The following is a 16,526-nucleotide window of genomic DNA, read 5'->3' as shown; positions in this document are numbered from 1 at the left end:
AAAAATGTCGAAAGAAACAGCGTCTATGAGAGAAATACAACACAACCGACAACTCATTTTGCAAGCTCTAAATAAGAACACAACAAACTTTTCAAACTATTCTAAGATATCTGAGTCATTGAAAGAAGGAAACTTAAAACTGACGATAAACCCAATGACAGATGAGTTTCTGTTTCAAGACAGTAAGAACCATACTGTTTGTATAAATCCAACAAAAGGAACTTTAAACGAGAAGCCTATATCTGAACTTCTTTTGAAAGCAGATGTTGGCAACAAAGCTGACAAAGAATATGTCATTGAAAAAGTTCAAGAAGAACATGACAGAGCAGATGCAACATATGCAACGAAAGCAGATGTTGACAACAAAGCTGACAAAGAGTATGTCATTGAAAAAGTTCAAGAAGAACATGACAGAGCAGATGCAACATATGCAACAAAAGAACATACTCATCCTGAACTAGCGGACAAAACATATGTTGACAATAAAATGTCAAGTGAAGTGACAAGAGCTGAAAACGAATATTCTAAAAAGACTCATACACATACCATTGCAAATATTACAAACTTACAAGAAACCTTAAACAGGAAAAGTGACGTTGGACATACACATACCATTGCAAATATTACAAACTTACAAGAAACCTTAAACAGGAAAAGTGACGTTGGACATACACATACCATTGCAAATATTACAAACTTACAAGAAACCTTAAACAGGAAAAGTGACGTTGGACATACACATACCATTGCAAATATTACAAACTTACAAGAAACCTTAAACAGGAAAAGTGACGTTGGACATACACATACCATTGCAAATATTACAAACTTACAAGAAACCTTAAACAGGAAAAGTGACGTTGGACATACACATACATCTTCTGAAATAACAGACTTAAACGTTAGCCTTGAAAAAAAGCAGATAAAACATATGTCAATGAAATATACCAAAGTTTGCTAGGAACAAAAAATATTGAAACTATTGTTGGTGACTTTTCTGTCAATGAAGAAAACAAATATTTTAGATGGCAGTTGGTACAGTCCTTAGAAAATGGTACACGTATAAACTCATTCCGAAAAATAACAATGAAATGTATGTAAGCTATAAAAAGAACGATGGTACACAAGTTAAAGTTCCATTAGACAACAACTGCTACTTAAACATATATGGAGACGAACAAAAGAAATATTTAAGAGTTTATGAAATGGCAGATATGACATTGCCTGACCCAGCTCCAGCACCATACTATTATGACTATGGAGATGACGAAAGAACACCACATGTAGATGAACAAAAGCTAACATTATATTTAGATTTTTATAGATATAAAAGATATAATGCAATAGAAAAAACGAGAATAGTATACTATTATACAGATGACAGAAATAAATATTATAGTCAAGACTTTACCTACCCTGAAAACATAAGATTATATTATAAAAATATTCTGACATGAACCAGAAGAAACCTGAAATAGTTGCACTATATTTTAAGTTCAAAAGAGACAATCCTATAATATCTCATATGTTTGATTTAATGAACCCAGTAGGTTCTATTTACACGTCAATGGAAGCAAGAGGTCCTCAAGCAATGTTTGGTGTTGGTGCATGGGAACAAATAGTCGACAGGTTTTGTATTGTGCAAACTCTTCAAAGGAAACAGGTGGAAGTAAAACGATTTCAGGTGAAAACTTACCTGCACATAGTCACTACATAGATTTAAGTACATCTCAAGCAGGTTGGCATAAGCATAGATATTGGGATTGGTCAGGAATGACAAAAGGTAAAGGATATGATGTTAAAGACGACGTTAAGTTTGCTATAAATTGTTACTGGATGACACGCAGGGAGAAGGAAACCATACACATTTCGTTTCAGGATATACGCAAACAACGGGACAAAGTAAAGACTACATGCCACCTTACATGACAGTTTACGCATGGTATAGAATTGCTTAGTCGTCATTTTCAACTTCTTTAGCATATTCGTCTGGAGTTGTCTTATATTTGTTAGGAACTGTCTTTGAAAGTATACCACCTTGAACTTTGACAAGTTTGAAACGAGGTCTGACAATAGTAGTTTTATCTTCTGCTTGCAGTCTGTACATTTTGCCATGTTTGCCTAAAACTTCATAATATTCTCTTGTATACTTTCTTCTATTTTTACGAACACGAATGTGAGTACCTGTCGAGTTCCCATTGTTGTCATAGTCAATAGTATTTTCATATGGGTCGCGTTTAGGTATTTCTATTTTTACTTTGTCACCTTTCTTAAGTTTGAAGCCTGGCATTCTTTCTTGTCTATCCCTCTTAACTAAACTATTAAATATATAGTCTTTCTCTAAGTCGGGTTGTTTTTCATTTCTTCGGGGGAGTGGTTTCCCAAACCTTTTTGTTTACGGTTATTGTAAATATTTTAAAACTTGTCTCATCTTTGCCTGGGAGAAGTGTCTGTACTTGTCGTCATATGACATTTCATCTACCTCACACCTTGTGGTTGATTTAAGTCTCTTAAGATTTTTATACAACTGTCAATGACACAAGAGCAGAATGGTTTTGGTCGACAATGAAATATTGGTTTACATTTTTTTGAACGCAGATAGTTTTTAATATCGTCTGATTTGAAAGAACTTTCACAGTCAGATGTCAGTTTTGTTGGATGGTATTTGTCAACGAATATTGTCAAAGCAGTTTTCACATCTAAAATATTTTTGGACTGTAATGGTATGGCTTCACAGTATCTTGTGTTTTGACCGACAAATATTAGCCAGTATGGAGGTCCATCTTCTCTATACCTCGGAATGTTTTCCAAGATATCCATAAACCAAGCATTTGGTGTTGAACTAAAGATTTTTATCATGAGTGCTTTCTTTGTTGCTTAGAAACATAGGGGTCCTTGTTTGGATTCGTCATTTTTTACCCTATAAGAAATGGGTTTATTTGGCGCATTAGCAGGAGTTGCATCCAGATTTTTGCCCGCAGTGGGAACAATAGCTAGAGGTGTATTTGGAGTTGGAAGGAAGATTTTGAGTACATTAGGTATACTTAAAGAGAAAGCACAACCTATTATACAAACTGTACAGAAAGGTTGGGAGGTAGCACGAGATGCAACAAATCTTATTCCAAATCCTGAAACAAGAGGAAAAGTTCAAGGATGGATGGACAATGTAGGAAGAGAAGCAGGAAACTACTATAACAAAGCAAATGACTACTATAACCAAGCAGGGCACTATATGGACCAAGGTGAAAGATTCTTTAACAGAGGATATAACCATGCACAAACAGTGGGTAAACAATAACCAACCTCAACCGCCTCAAACGTGGGGAATGTAAATTTTTTTACTGAGATGAAATGAACAATACAGCATTGAGACAAATGGGTTCAAGATGGATTTGTCGGCTTCCAGCAGTTACACAACCACGTGTTTGTCAAGTTCTTCCTATACCTCAAGAAGTTTTAGACCGACTTAAAAAACCTAAACAACCAGTTGAAAACAAACCAAACTAAAATTTTTTACTGAGATGAAATGACCGAAGAAGTTGAAACGGTAGATTTGACACCACAAACAAAAAGTTCAGAACCATTGTCAAAACCTGTCAAAAACTTACAGATGAAGAGAAAAATTCAATAATAGAAAGTGCCAGGTCTGGAAATACAAACCCTAACTATAAAGTCACTTTTCATAGAAATGGAACGGCTAGTATCTCAAAAAAGAAACAGACTCTCACAAATAAAATATTGAAGTCTGAAGGAGTTTATGAGACAACAGATGGAAAAGTATATTTTACCGACCAACAGTTCATTATAGAACATCTCATTGACTTAGAGTCGAAATATTCTAAACTTTACAACAAACACAAAAAGTTGAAAGGAAAACAAAAACAAATGGCATATGATATTTATGAAGATGTTGACGACACAACTGTTCCTGCAGGTGAGGTAAAGTCAGAGGAACCGAAAAGTGACGAAAAACCGATAGAAGAAGAAAAACCAAAAACTGAAGATAAACCAAAACCAAAGTTTAGTCTGGAGACTAAACCAAGCCAACCTTCATTAGCTGGTATGGGTTGGCGTCAAAGGCTTTTGGTAGCTGGTGGCTATGTTAAGTAAAGAAAAACAGTATATTTTATAAAAAATATATATTTTTATTTTATTTGAAATGTACGCTGATTTTGTTGGAGTAGACCGTTGGGAAACTTGTTTGTTAGATGAGAAATATGAAATTCACTGTTCTGAGCCTTTTGAAATAAGGAAGAAAGAGACAAAAAGAGTTTTAAGCGAATGGGAGCGAAATGACGGATATACTACTATGAGGATGAGTGGAAAACACTATCTTAAACATGTCGTCATTGCAACTCATTTTATACCGAACCCTAACAATTTACCTTTTGTAGACCATATAAACCATATAAGAAACGACAATAGACTTGAAAACTTACGTTGGGTCACTCGTTCTGAAAACAATAAGAACAAAAGCAAATTTGCAGATATTGTATTCGAATTTGTCGACGAACTAGAAGATGAAGCAATTGAAATTAGAGACTATGGTAAGCATACGTTTGAGTTTTACTACTATAGCGAAGAACAAGACTCTTTCTACTTTTATACCGGCGTAAACTATAGGAAATTACAAGTATATTTTACTAAGGCGGGCTATGCTCATGTAAACGCTAGAGATACAGATGGAAAACGCGTTCGAATACTTCTTAACAAATTCAAGAAGCTATATGGCATACCATTTTAAAACATTTATTTTAAACCATACTTTTTTAAAACATTTTTTTTAAAACAGTATATTTTTACATATATTAAATGTTTCAGGTTGAAAAACAAAGAACAAAAGCAGCAGATACAAAACCGTTAGACTATATCTTCACAAACGCCGGTATGACTATTTCAGATGAAGAAATTTCATCCGGTGCTTACAGGTTTGACTTTCCAATTCGTTGGCTTCAAAGTCCTTCAGATGCAAAGGCAATAGGATTTAGAAGAGTTTTGTTTTCAAAAAGAACTAACGCGTTTATGTTTGCGGTATATTTTCATGGGCGGTATAGAGGTCATGATGGTCTACTAGACAAATTTGATGAAATGAGAATCTTTACAGTTCGTTCAGACGAAAATCTTGAAAAAACTCTAAATGACTTTCAAACTCAAATAAACAAATACTACTGGGAATTTCAAGAAAAATACGATTCTTTACTAAATGGAACATACTATCTGAAACTAGAATATGACAAGATGAACTCCACAGTTTCATTTCAAAGGATTGAAAATAACCCTCCAAGAGATACACAGTTTTTATTTTGGCAAGTAGACAAACGTTCTTGGGCACAATTTCTTCGGTTACTAAACCAGAACGAACCATTACCACCTGACGGTCCGTTCTGGTTTATACGCCCACCAACAGATTTGACAGTTTATAGAAACGTGTTTGACCCTCAAAATGTTATGTGTCATGCAAGTTTTAGTTCAAGCAACAATAGTTTTCTTTGTATTGGTAAGGACTTTTATGACTTTGCTTCTAAATTCTACGAACCACCTAGTAACAGTTTCTCTGACTTTCAAGTTTGGTTCACTACAAACGGTGTGCAACATATTGTTCCATTGTACTACGACTTTTATCTCGAATTGTCTTTCATATATAACTACGGAGAAGTGCTGAAAAAGTATTGAAAAATGAGTTTTGGTTGAAAAAAGAGGTGGAGCCAAAAGTGGCTCAACCTCAAAACAAGCATTTTGTGAAGAATATACCAACCGCCGGAATTCCGGCGGTTGCTTTTTATACAAGGTTCATGCAGGAATTCCTGATGAAATCAAACAGGTTAGAGGAACGTATGTAGACCCAAGACTTGTAAACTATATAGCAATGTGGGCTTCTCCAAAATATTGTATAGCAGTTGGAAAAATTATGGACTCCATAGACAAGAAAGTTCATGAGAAGTTAGATGAAGAAGAACTTGAAGATACAGTAGAGAATGCAAAACCTTTGTTTGAAGAAGAAGTTAGAAAAATGCATGAAAAACAAATAGAACATGAACGTGAGATATGTTCTGGTTATAGAGATTCTCCATACGAACTAGACCAATGGGAACAAGAAGATTTAAAGAGAGAATTTAGAGAATATGAACTCGCTAAGATAGCATTAGAAGCTGCAGAAGAGAGGTTAAAAGCTTGGGGTTGTTTTGTACAAAAATATTGTGAGTAAATGAACCATTTATTTTTATTGAAATTTACACCAAAAATATATTTTAGGGTAGAAGGGTAGCTCTACCCTCTTTTCTACCCTCTTTTCTACCCTCGTAGAAAACACACAAAACTCTTGAATTTTGTATAAAAAAAGCAACCCGCCGTTTTCCGCGGGTTGGTATATTCTTCACAAAATGCTTGTTTTGAGGTCGAGCCATTTTTGGCTCCACCGTATTTTTAAACCAAACTCGTTCATTTTGTGCTGAAATAAAATAAAGGTAGTCCCACCAAAAAATATTTTTTATTTTTATTGTAAGAACATGTTAGCAACAACAGCACCAAACTCTTTAGTCATGAACCCAACTTCAATGTTAGTAGAGATGAAAAGCTTCATTCCTTCTTCATATACTTTCGAAACAACAATCCAGAAGATAAAGCAGGAATTGTTAACAAGTAATTTAGACTGTAGTGCGAAAGATGAAACAAATGAAGAATATCTTTATGACATGCAGGACATTATTGACCATCTACCTAAACTTCCTGAAATCCAACAACAAAAGCTTACTATTCCAGAATTCGATGAAATAGAAGTCAAAGCAACTGACTCAGTAGAAATAAAGAAGTTCATACGAAAGGTTAACTATGAGTTTCTTGGATTTCATTGCAACCACAAAGTCATGGACAAAGATTGCGATATGGTATATAAGAACATCTCTGACATATATAAATCTGGGGAGTTTAAGACCTACGACAACTTTGTTTCGTTAGTTGCAAAATGTGTATGGCAGATAAGAGATAAAGATAGAAGAGGTAAGGTATGGAATGAACAGATAAAACCCGCAACTTTTGAGTTAAAGAGAGCAATTGACGCCTTAGTCATACTAGCAGGTAAGATTTCAATGTACAATGCTAAAATGAACCCACAATGTTCTAAATGTAAAGCAGCAATGAGGAAATATAACTACTCCGTCAAAGAGATAGAAAGAATGAGAAACGACTATGCAGACTTAAAGAAAGAAGTAGAGAAACCAGCAGAAGATAAAATGGACATGTTGACATTTCTGAACAAAAACTATCCAACAGCTGACGATTTCCTTCTATCTGATGTCAAGAAGAAATATAAAGAAACATTCGGCATTGTTAAAACATTCGATGTACTGACAGAAGAAATAGAAGCTACGAAATTGTTTAGAATTTCACGAATTCACAATGTTTACCATGTAAAACGCTTATAAAATAACTGGGGTAGAAAAGAGGGTAGAAAAGAGGGTATATCTAACCTTCTACCCTAAAATATATTTTTATTGAAAAATGACCAAATTTCATGAATTTCCTCATATGTTTGCGACCGGTAGAAAACCGCGGGTCGAGATTCCGTACGAAAATCGTAAAAAAATGCGTCCCGCGGAAAACCGAGGAACGAGATTCCATTCGAAAATCGTAAAAAATGACCAAATTTCATGATATAACTGTATCTTTTATACAAAATAAAATTAACGCTAGTTTTTTATAAAATATTTTTTTTATTTTGTATGTAAGAACAGAAATGTTAAACATTGAGTTTGAAACAGTTAGAAAGATAGACAATGACACCAAAGTGGTTAGAATAGGTGATTTAAACGTAAGATACTCAAAGAAATACAAAAAATATTCTTTGTCAGACATTTTAACACTATCTGAAAAGAAAACATCCCACGACTGGGTTAAAAATGCTTCTACTCAGAAAATTTTGACAAGAAATCCTGAGCTTATGATATCGGTAAGATTCTATGGAACAAGAGCATATCTCATCGACAAAAGTCTTATACCAGTAGTTTTGTTATGGTTAGACCCAGTTGTTGGATATAACTTCATAACATATGGTTCGTTCGATACGGAACGTTGCAGTGAAGGCTTACTTTACATTGTTCAGAAACCGAAGGACTTCAATACAAAGAGATATAAGATAGGAAGAACATTTAATATAACTCAAAGATATGACAGTATAGTCAATAGAGTTAAGGTTGCGTTTGTTAACGATATGAGAGCTGCTGAAACAGAACTGCTTGAAAAGTTTGAGAAAATGTATGGTGCTCCCACGAGAGGTAAAGAAACGTTTGAAGTAGATGAGATAGATAAAGCTATAAAAGTATTTGACGAAGTTGCTGAAAAATACATGTAAAAATAACGTTTATTTTTGGTCTTTTGTGAAAGTCAAAGACGATATGTACCAAATGCAAAGTATTTTGACAGCATGTTTTGCTCCAGATACTAAGCTTCCTAAAGACTGGTTTAGGAACCAAAGCACACAAGAACTTTTGAGCGAAATTTCTCTAGACCGAGAAAAAACGTAGTCGCCAAAACTCTATGAAAATCGTGAAGAACAGCGACTACGGAAAAAACCGTAGTCGCCAAAACTCTATGAAAATCGTGAAAAATTGCCAAACGGTTTGAGAGGATATTATGTACATAGACTTCTTGTAAATGCTGTAGCAATGTGGGCTTCGCCTCTTCACCTAAAATATATTTTTATTGAATTCAGCAACAAAAATCATGAATTTCCTTAAGATAGAAAAAATAAAGTTAGTTTTATTTTTATTTATTTTTTTATTTTGTATGTAAAGACAGATATGTCAACATCAGAGAACACAACAACTGCTATCGTTCATGAAGCTATAAATGAAGAATACGAGTACATACAGTTTAACAAACAGTTACGTCTCATTCGTTCGGTCAAAGACGATATGTACCAAATGCAAAGTATTTTGACAGCATGTTTTGCTCCAGATACTAAGAAACCACAAGATTGGTTTAGGAACCAAAGCACACAAGAACTTTTGAGTGAAATTTCTCTAGACCGAGAAAAACCGGTCTTGCCTAAAACACATGAAAATCGTGAAAAATTGCCAAACGGTTTGAGAGGATATTATGTACATAGACTTCTTGTAAATAATGTGGCACAATGGGCTTCAGCTCGCTATTCATGGTATGTTTGTAAACTTCTTGACGAAATTCATAGACAAGAACGTGAAGAGCTAGAGAACAAGCTTGAAGCAAAAGACAAAAACATACAGAAAAGAATACCACGTTCGGTACCAAAAGGAAAGGAAAAGAACTATAAGTATATGATTTATACTGAAGAGATGGAAAATGAAGAAGACAGAGATATGGTTATGTTGCATTTAGTCAGAAGAAACAACAAAAGCTTTTACGACCTTGCTAAGATTTACAAATCTGACAGAAATTGGTTCTATCGCGAAAACTTACCGATTTCAATGACACCTAATGAAGATGTGAAACAAATAGTTCAAGATACGTTACCTCAAACACACTATGATATTAAAGGTTGTACAATACTTACATTCAAAGAAGATTTGCCGCTACTGAAAGAAAAAATAACAGAGTATTTTGACAACTTCAAACAAGCAGAGTAGATGAACTCTTTATTTTTCAAGCTTGCCTTTTACATTCTGCCTGAGGAAGTCTTTAACAAGCTCGTTAATTTCAATTAGATAAATTGCTTCGTCTAAGGGGTCAAGCTCCATACTGAGTCAGTACAATATTGTACTTTTTCAAGACAATGTTGTATAAATTCAGTACAATATTGTACTTTTTCAAGACAATGTTGTATAAATTCAGTACAATATTGTACTTTTTCAGAACAATGTTGTATAAATTCAGTACAATGTCTCTCAAATTTGAGTACAGCTGTACTTTTTCAGAACAAGTCTTGAACTTTTTCAGAACAATGTTGTACTTTTTCAGAACAATGTTGTACTTTTTCAAGACAATATTGTACTTTTTCAAGACAATATTGTACTTTTTCAAGACAATATTGTACTTTTTCAAGACAATATTGTACTTTTTCAAGACAATGTTGTATAAATTCAGTACAATATTGTACTTTTTCAAGACAATGTTGTATAAATTCAGTACAATATTGTACTTTTTCAGAACAATGTTGTATAAATTCAGTACAATGTCTCTCAAATTTGAGTACAGCTGTACTTTTTCAGAACAAGTCTTGAACTTTTTCAGAACAATGTTGTACTTTTTCAGAACAATGTTGTACTTTTTCAAGACAATATTGTACTTTTTCAAGACAATATTGTACTTTTTCAAGACAATATTGTACTTTTTCAAGACAATATTGTACTTTTTCAAGACAATGTTGTATAAATTCAGTACAATATTGTACTTTTTCAAGACAATGTTGTATAAATTCAGTACAATATTGTACTTTTTCAGAACAATGTTGTATAAATTCAGTACAATGTCTCTCAAATTTGAGTACAGCTGTACTTTTTCAGAACAAGTCTTGAACTTTTTCAAGACAATATTGTACTTTTTCAGAACAATGTTGTACTTTTTCAGAACAATGTTGTACTTTTTCAAGACAATATTGTACTTTTTCAAGACAATATTATATTGTTTCAGAACAAAGACGGTTAAGACACAAACGAATGTCCGACGTACCACCAACCGAGTCCATTCCAAAGCCAGAAGAACCGAAAGCTGCAGAACCACAACAGACTTACTACGACTAAACATTTAATTTTTACGCTTGACTTTTTACAATTTGAACTTTGTTCGCGTAGATATGAATTCTGAAAGAAGTATGAGGGTCTTGTATGACTTTGTACTTCTCCCATAGTTCATGTCTGTCAAACTTACCTGCCATGGACTCTTTCATAAGTTCCATGAAATCGTCTTCGGACAATCCAGGGAAAAGTATGATATCAGTAAGTATTCTCTTTACATCCTTACTTAAACTCTTTGCTGTCTGTACACAAATGACAACTGAGATGTTAAAGTGTCTGAGCTTCTTAAGAATTCGACACATGTCTTGTTCTCTGTTCTTTAACAAAGGATGAGAAGCAAAGTCATCTAAGATAAGAAGACATCTATGAGGGTAAGTCTTCCAATCGTAAGATTGCAATTTCTTCGAAATGTATTCTATCTCTTTCTGTTTGTTTCTGAAGTGTTTCTTCTCTAATATTCTCTGCATTTCCTCATTTGGGTCTTTAAACTTCGAATTTATATACTCATTTATAGCATTGTACTTCAAAACTCTTCTTTGGTACTTCTTTATCCAATCTAACAACTCAGAGTCTTTTATACATACTAACTTAGACTTCTTTATAATATCTTTGAACGAATTTACGGTTTGGTCAAATTGACCAGAAGTACTACAAATGACTACTAACTCATAGAATGGGTTCTTCTCATCTAGTTCTTGTTGTTGTGCAGCCATTTTAAGATAAGTGAAAGTCTTGCCCGACCCAGGTGGTGCAATTAGACCTGTTATACCATTCTGAGCAAATAAGAACTTGTCATGTATAGGCTTTATCTGAGCATTTTCTAACTTCCTCTTGTTCTTCTTCAAAACATTCTCAAATTTCTTGTCAATGTCAGCAAACTTTTTTTCTAACATATTTTTAGAAAAATTAAAATTTTTATCTTTTTGAAAATGTCTAGCGATTTCGCTATCTATATTCGAGACAAGCTTTTTGACAGCAAAACATCTGTCGACCATAAAATCTTACATAGTGTAAACAAGAAAGGTGAATTTGTTCTAAAGTTCTGTTTCTGGGAATATGACAAGAACCATAAAACATTAGGCAGAGAAGTCTTTAAGTTTGTCAATGACAGACTTGTTGACAGAGATGACGCCTCTTGGAAAGATGAAGTCCAACAAAAGTTCTTAGAATGCAAAGAAGGCACATGCGCTGTTCTTGAAGATGAAATAGAAAACAGAATAGAAGAGCTATTAAAGGACAAAGAACTTTTACATAAATATGGTTGCGCCAAATTTGACATAACTCCACCAGAGAAGAAGAAGAAGAGAGAAAAGAAAGAAAAGAAAGTAGAAGAAAAGAAAGTAGAAGAAGAGAAGAAAGAACCAGAGCCAGTTCCAGAGAAAAAGAAATTTGACATGTAAAAATAAAATTTTATTTTTAGAACATTTCTGGGTCAATGTCAATGTTCTCTTCCTCTTTAGGAGCAAACACTGGCTTAGACTCTAAAATCTTTTTACCTAATTTACCTTGAACTTCAACTATCTTAGACTCATAATATTCATAGTCGTCTGCTTTCTTTGGTTCATAAGGTATAACAAGTTTGTATGCTTTGCCTTCTTTAAGGTTTGAGAACCTTCTGTCAAAATTTTCTTTGACTGCTAACAAACCTTCTATGTCTAAGTCTTCAAATTTCGCACCATTTTTAGTCACAATAGCAAACTTAACGGGTTCGATGTTCCAAACTTTGTCAAATGTAGACTTTTCAAAATGGTAGAAGTAAACATTCAAATATATGAATGGGTCTAGTTCTTCTTTGACTTCTGTCATGTACTTGTTGACTGAAATATATTTCGTCATCTTTTCTATCGGATAAAAAAATATTTTTTTAAAATTTACTCATAAAAATTTTCTTTGTATATACACCATTCTGAACATCTAAAAGATTTTTGACATTTGCCAAGAATGTTCGTTTAGACGCTGTCATATAACCATACTCTTGACAATATTGTTTATATTCATCGTACAACGACCTTTCATCTAAACACTCAAAGTTAGTCTCATCTATAAACAGTTCATATACACTCTTGTTTGCTTCTAACAATGTTTGTCTTTCTTCGGTATGTGGAATTTGTCTTGGATTGAACTTTGAAATATCTAATGTCATGAAATATGAGAACAAGTGGTTGTAAAAGTTAGGTGTCAAAGTTTCTGCTAAGTCGTCAAAATATTCTGTATCTTGCATATGAGCTTCTGACGTTCTGACAACTACATATCTTCTGTCAGAACTTTCTAACTTCATCGGAACAGAATTGTTTGAAACCATAATGAAGTTTGCAACATTTTCACAAACTCTTTGGTCTTTATATTTTCTTTCAACAACTCCAACTTTGTCTGTTATAAGACTCTTCAAAGCATCTGAGTTCAAAACTTTTGTTGTATCTATACTTTGAAGTTCGTTACATACTATAAGTTTCATATTCTCTATTGAAGAGTTAAATTTACCGCAGATGTTTTCTAAGTTTGTCATATTCGGATTCGAATAGCCCTCTAATAGTTTGCACAAAATATCTGTAAAGAAAGTATTCTTACCAGTTCCTTGTTTTCCAATTATAATGAGAGCAGTTTCATTTTTAGCACTTGGATGTTGTAAGATGTTTGCAAACCAACATAAGATATACTCATAAACCTTTTCGTTTCCATTGCATATAATTTCTTTGACATGGTCTAACCAAGCTTCTATAATATTTTCTTTCCATTCTACTTGTTCATATTTATATCCAGTGAAGATAGAATAGAAGTTTGGAGAAGGTGTATAAAACTTTATACCTCGAACTGAAAAATCTTCAAGTTTAGACAATAAAATATCCCAAGCATCTAACATCTTCATGCCAACTTGTACGACTTTTATTTTCTTAAGTTTCTGTCTACATTCTTGTTCTGAAACTATTGTCGCTCTTGGTTTGTTAAAGACAACATCCCATTCTTTCATGACATAACATTCTGGGGCAGAGTCGACATAAATGACTAAACGTTTCAAATTCTCGACTGCTTTGTTATAGTCTCTAAATGGACACATATTTCTGAACGCTTGGAAGTCATAAAAATCTGAAACGTCTATTCTGTACATTTTTATAAAAATAAAAAAAAATATTTTTTTTATTCTTGACTTTGTTGTTGCATTTGTTCCATTTGTTGCATTTGTTGTTCTTGAGCTATTTGTTGTTGAAGTTGTTCTTGTAGTACAATACTTTCACCAGTTGCATCTTCCAATTCGAAACTTTCTGCCGTCATTGACAAATACATAGGACATAAAAGTTTTACAGGAACAAAGTTTGCGTCAACTAAGGTTAAGTTTATGTTTGCTAAAGTGTTTGAGTTTACTAAAGCTGAAAACTCTGCATTCGAATGAACAATAGGCAAACCAGCAGAGAAAGTGTTGTTTATACGCATGAGTATCTTTTGGTCATAGTAGTTTCTGTCGACATTCGAATAACACTTTGAACCTAAGTTTGAAACAATATATAAGATTGGTGTACTTAAAGTCAATGGAATAGACATTCCTTGTATGACACCTTTTCCTGTTATAGGAAACTGTTGGTAGTAAAAACCAGATATAAGTTTTGTATTATAGCTCATATCGTTTATACTAAACTCAGTCGGACATCCAAACATAATGAAACCTGCTCTAGTTGCAGCACATGTTACATCCGTCCTTAAAGTATTAAATAAGTCAACAAAACCTGTTGGTGGTATATCTGAGTAAGTATCTTCAAAGAAGTATTTTTTACCATTCACAACAACAAAGTCTTCTGGTGTCAAAAGAGCAAAACAAGCTTTAGTCGTCATCGTGTTTAAGGTCAGTTTACAATATCGTCCTTGAGGACTTTGTAAGTTTGTTGTTATAGAATTATATGACTCAGGGTTTTTAGTCGTAATAGTATAAACCACTATGTCTTCTGCCATTTACTTAGCAACTAAATTTTAATGAAATGTTGTGGTCGTCAAATATTTTTATGACGTCTGGGAAACTATATTTTAAGTTCAACGTTTCACCTCCTTTCATAACGTATATCTTGTCAATGACATTATATGAAACACCACAGCAACTAACGTCGGGTTCTATTTCTTTGATGTTTATATCGTCTGCCTCTGTCAAAAGTTTCAATAGTTCTTTCAAAACTTCATGAGGTGCAATGACATATGAGTTCACTTTTACAGGGTTGTGTTCGACCAAGTTTAACATTATACCCAAAGCTTGACAAATCTTCTCCTGAGTTTTAAGTTTGTCTTTAAGTTGTTGGTAGTCGTTTCGAATATCTGCAACAGAACTTAAGTCTCTGCTAACTTCAGGATATGTTGGTTGTTCTTTTACAGGAACAATTGCTATACCATCTTCGTCTTCGTATGGTTTCCCCACTTCAACATCTCTTTCTTTGACATTGACAACAACACTTTGACTGTTTGTTTGAGTTGGTGAATTTAACTTCACATCTGCCACCGCCATTAAACCTTTTGAAACACTTACGCTTCTATTTTTCGGAAATGACATTTTACTTAGAATAAAAAGATGGACGTATTTGAGTATCTCTTCGAATTGAAGCAAAACAAAGTTTACACACACAAACAGTACAAATACATTGACAGAATAGTTCTTTACACAAACAATGGAAAATGTTATAGAATAGCAATATTTGCTGAACCAAAATATTTCCATAAAGCAAAGAAAGTTGGTATAACTGAAATGGTGAAAGTTCTTGACGTTGACAAAAATATAACAACAAAACTTACAGATATTTCTAAAGGTAAGTTTATCTTACAATATTATGTCAAAACTGGCGTACTGTCAATATTTGACGGAGAGAAGTCAGTTCAAGAACAACTTACTGACCTGCTGCCAAAATCTGCTCGATGGAAGCTGTCGTTATGCCAATCTGAGGAGCCCCAGCAGGTTTCATCGAACGAATCTTCAAAAGAGCATCTTCCGTGAAAAGTTGCTATTGGTTTTGTAAACTTCTTTGCTCTCAGTTCATCTGGACCGTCTCTGTCACCAGTATATTATTTGTACAGTACCAACAGTTGAAATACCACCCATAAAGTCTTCTGAGTCAGCAAATGGAATGCCAAGCCAAAAGTTTGAACGGTCTCCATTTGTATATTGAGTTTTTTGAACCTCCTGTATGAGTCCATACTTTCACATATGGCATAATAGAACTTTGCATTTCAGGGTTAATGGTTGTTGTGAAGTTGTTGTTAAAGTTCATAGCATCTAATGTCAAAGTTGTATGACCTCATATCCTCAACTGTAGAATATTCTTCTCTTGGATAATATTTGCCATCTATGTTTATATGATATTTAATACCAGGGTTGTAGAAGCAAGAATAGTCATTTATAGTTCGTCTGAACAGTACAAAACATAGTATCTGCATGTTTCATTGCAGTTGTTAAGGCAATATCTGTTCTTGCACCTGGTTCAGCACTTTGGTTTCCAACTTCACCTGCAAAGTCTTTGACAGATATTTGGTGTATAGGGAACATAAGTGGGAACTGCAATATATTTGGCAGCTAAAGCATTTGAAATACTGGGTCCAACATATAGACTGCAAGTCTGCTTTCTATTCTCTTGCATTCAAATTTTTCGCATGTGAACTTAACTGGGTCCCAAGCATCTCCAGCAGCATTGAAATAATAGTTTACTTCAGTGTTGAGGTTTGAGAAACCAAAGTCTAAGTCAACTTTGTTTTTTGCAAAAGTCGGCGAATGACATTTTATTTGTTCCCTACTTCTGTAAGAGTGAATGGGTCTTGTGTTGGTGCAATGACTAAGTTATTTTTGCTTGGAGT

The 16,526-nt window shown here is 33.8% G+C and overlaps 14 protein-coding genes across 14 annotated transcripts, besides 1 other annotated feature; 9 read left to right on the top strand and 5 right to left on the bottom strand.

The window, feature by feature from the left end:
- Positions 1-16,526: part of a mobile genetic element that runs on past both edges of the window.
- TVAGG3_0554210 (phage tail repeat-like family) lies at positions 5-854 on the top strand (the record flags this gene model as incomplete). Its single annotated transcript, XM_051238260.1, has 1 exon — positions 5-854. A coding segment is annotated over one exon (850 nt), but the record flags the coding sequence as incomplete, so codon positions are not given.
- On the top strand, positions 3,352-3,507 carry TVAGG3_0554200 (uncharacterized protein; the record flags this gene model as incomplete). Its single annotated transcript, XM_051238259.1, has 1 exon — positions 3,352-3,507. The coding sequence occupies one exon, from the start codon at positions 3,352-3,354 to the stop codon at positions 3,505-3,507; it is 156 nt and encodes a 51-aa protein (XP_051096083.1).
- On the top strand, positions 5,089-5,673 carry TVAGG3_0554190 (uncharacterized protein; the record flags this gene model as incomplete). Its single annotated transcript, XM_051238258.1, has 1 exon — positions 5,089-5,673. The coding sequence occupies one exon, from the start codon at positions 5,089-5,091 to the stop codon at positions 5,671-5,673; it is 585 nt and encodes a 194-aa protein (XP_051096082.1).
- TVAGG3_0554180 (uncharacterized protein) lies at positions 5,909-6,205 on the top strand (the record flags this gene model as incomplete). The annotated part of the gene is made up of 1 exon (XM_051238257.1): positions 5,909-6,205. The coding sequence occupies one exon, from the start codon at positions 5,909-5,911 to the stop codon at positions 6,203-6,205; it is 297 nt and encodes a 98-aa protein (XP_051096081.1).
- On the top strand, positions 6,507-7,421 carry TVAGG3_0554170 (organellar and viral DNA polymerase type B; the record flags this gene model as incomplete). Its single annotated transcript, XM_051238256.1, has 1 exon — positions 6,507-7,421. The coding sequence occupies one exon, from the start codon at positions 6,507-6,509 to the stop codon at positions 7,419-7,421; it is 915 nt and encodes a 304-aa protein (XP_051096080.1).
- Positions 7,733-8,347, top strand: TVAGG3_0554160 (organellar and viral DNA polymerase type B; the record flags this gene model as incomplete). The annotated part of the gene is made up of 1 exon (XM_051238255.1): positions 7,733-8,347. The coding sequence occupies one exon, from the start codon at positions 7,733-7,735 to the stop codon at positions 8,345-8,347; it is 615 nt and encodes a 204-aa protein (XP_051096079.1).
- TVAGG3_0554150 (KilA, N-terminal/APSES-type HTH, DNA-binding family) lies at positions 8,796-9,599 on the top strand (the record flags this gene model as incomplete). Its single annotated transcript, XM_051238254.1, has 1 exon — positions 8,796-9,599. The coding sequence occupies one exon, from the start codon at positions 8,796-8,798 to the stop codon at positions 9,597-9,599; it is 804 nt and encodes a 267-aa protein (XP_051096078.1).
- On the bottom strand, positions 10,724-11,419 carry TVAGG3_0554140 (protein of unknown function, DUF4106 family; the record flags this gene model as incomplete). The annotated part of the gene is made up of 1 exon (XM_051238253.1): positions 10,724-11,419. One exon carries the CDS (start codon positions 11,417-11,419, stop codon positions 10,724-10,726), a length of 696 nt encoding a protein of 231 aa, XP_051096077.1.
- Positions 11,636-12,106, top strand: TVAGG3_0554130 (uncharacterized protein; the record flags this gene model as incomplete). The annotated part of the gene is made up of 1 exon (XM_051238252.1): positions 11,636-12,106. One exon carries the CDS (start codon positions 11,636-11,638, stop codon positions 12,104-12,106), a length of 471 nt encoding a protein of 156 aa, XP_051096076.1.
- On the bottom strand, positions 12,212-12,542 carry TVAGG3_0554120 (protein of unknown function, DUF4108 family; the record flags this gene model as incomplete). Its single annotated transcript, XM_051238251.1, has 1 exon — positions 12,212-12,542. A coding segment is annotated over one exon (331 nt), but the record flags the coding sequence as incomplete, so codon positions are not given.
- TVAGG3_0554110 (uncharacterized protein) lies at positions 12,571-13,812 on the bottom strand (the record flags this gene model as incomplete). Its single annotated transcript, XM_051238250.1, has 1 exon — positions 12,571-13,812. One exon carries the CDS (start codon positions 13,810-13,812, stop codon positions 12,571-12,573), a length of 1,242 nt encoding a protein of 413 aa, XP_051096074.1.
- TVAGG3_0554100 (uncharacterized protein) lies at positions 13,842-14,243 on the bottom strand (the record flags this gene model as incomplete). Its single annotated transcript, XM_051238249.1, has 1 exon — positions 13,842-14,243. The coding sequence occupies one exon, from the start codon at positions 14,241-14,243 to the stop codon at positions 13,842-13,844; it is 402 nt and encodes a 133-aa protein (XP_051096073.1).
- TVAGG3_0554090 (protein of unknown function, DUF4106 family) lies at positions 14,653-15,189 on the bottom strand (the record flags this gene model as incomplete). Its single annotated transcript, XM_051238248.1, has 1 exon — positions 14,653-15,189. The coding sequence occupies one exon, from the start codon at positions 15,187-15,189 to the stop codon at positions 14,653-14,655; it is 537 nt and encodes a 178-aa protein (XP_051096072.1).
- Positions 15,253-15,672, top strand: TVAGG3_0554080 (uncharacterized protein; the record flags this gene model as incomplete). The annotated part of the gene is made up of 1 exon (XM_051238247.1): positions 15,253-15,672. One exon carries the CDS (start codon positions 15,253-15,255, stop codon positions 15,670-15,672), a length of 420 nt encoding a protein of 139 aa, XP_051096071.1.

Source organism: Trichomonas vaginalis, chromosome II (assembly GCF_026262505.1).
Source record: "Trichomonas vaginalis G3 chromosome II, whole genome shotgun sequence".
NCBI lineage: Eukaryota > Parabasalia > Trichomonadida > Trichomonadidae > Trichomonas > Trichomonas vaginalis.
Note: the sequence above shows the minus strand (reverse complement) of the source record. Positions and strands in the feature narration are given on the sequence as shown.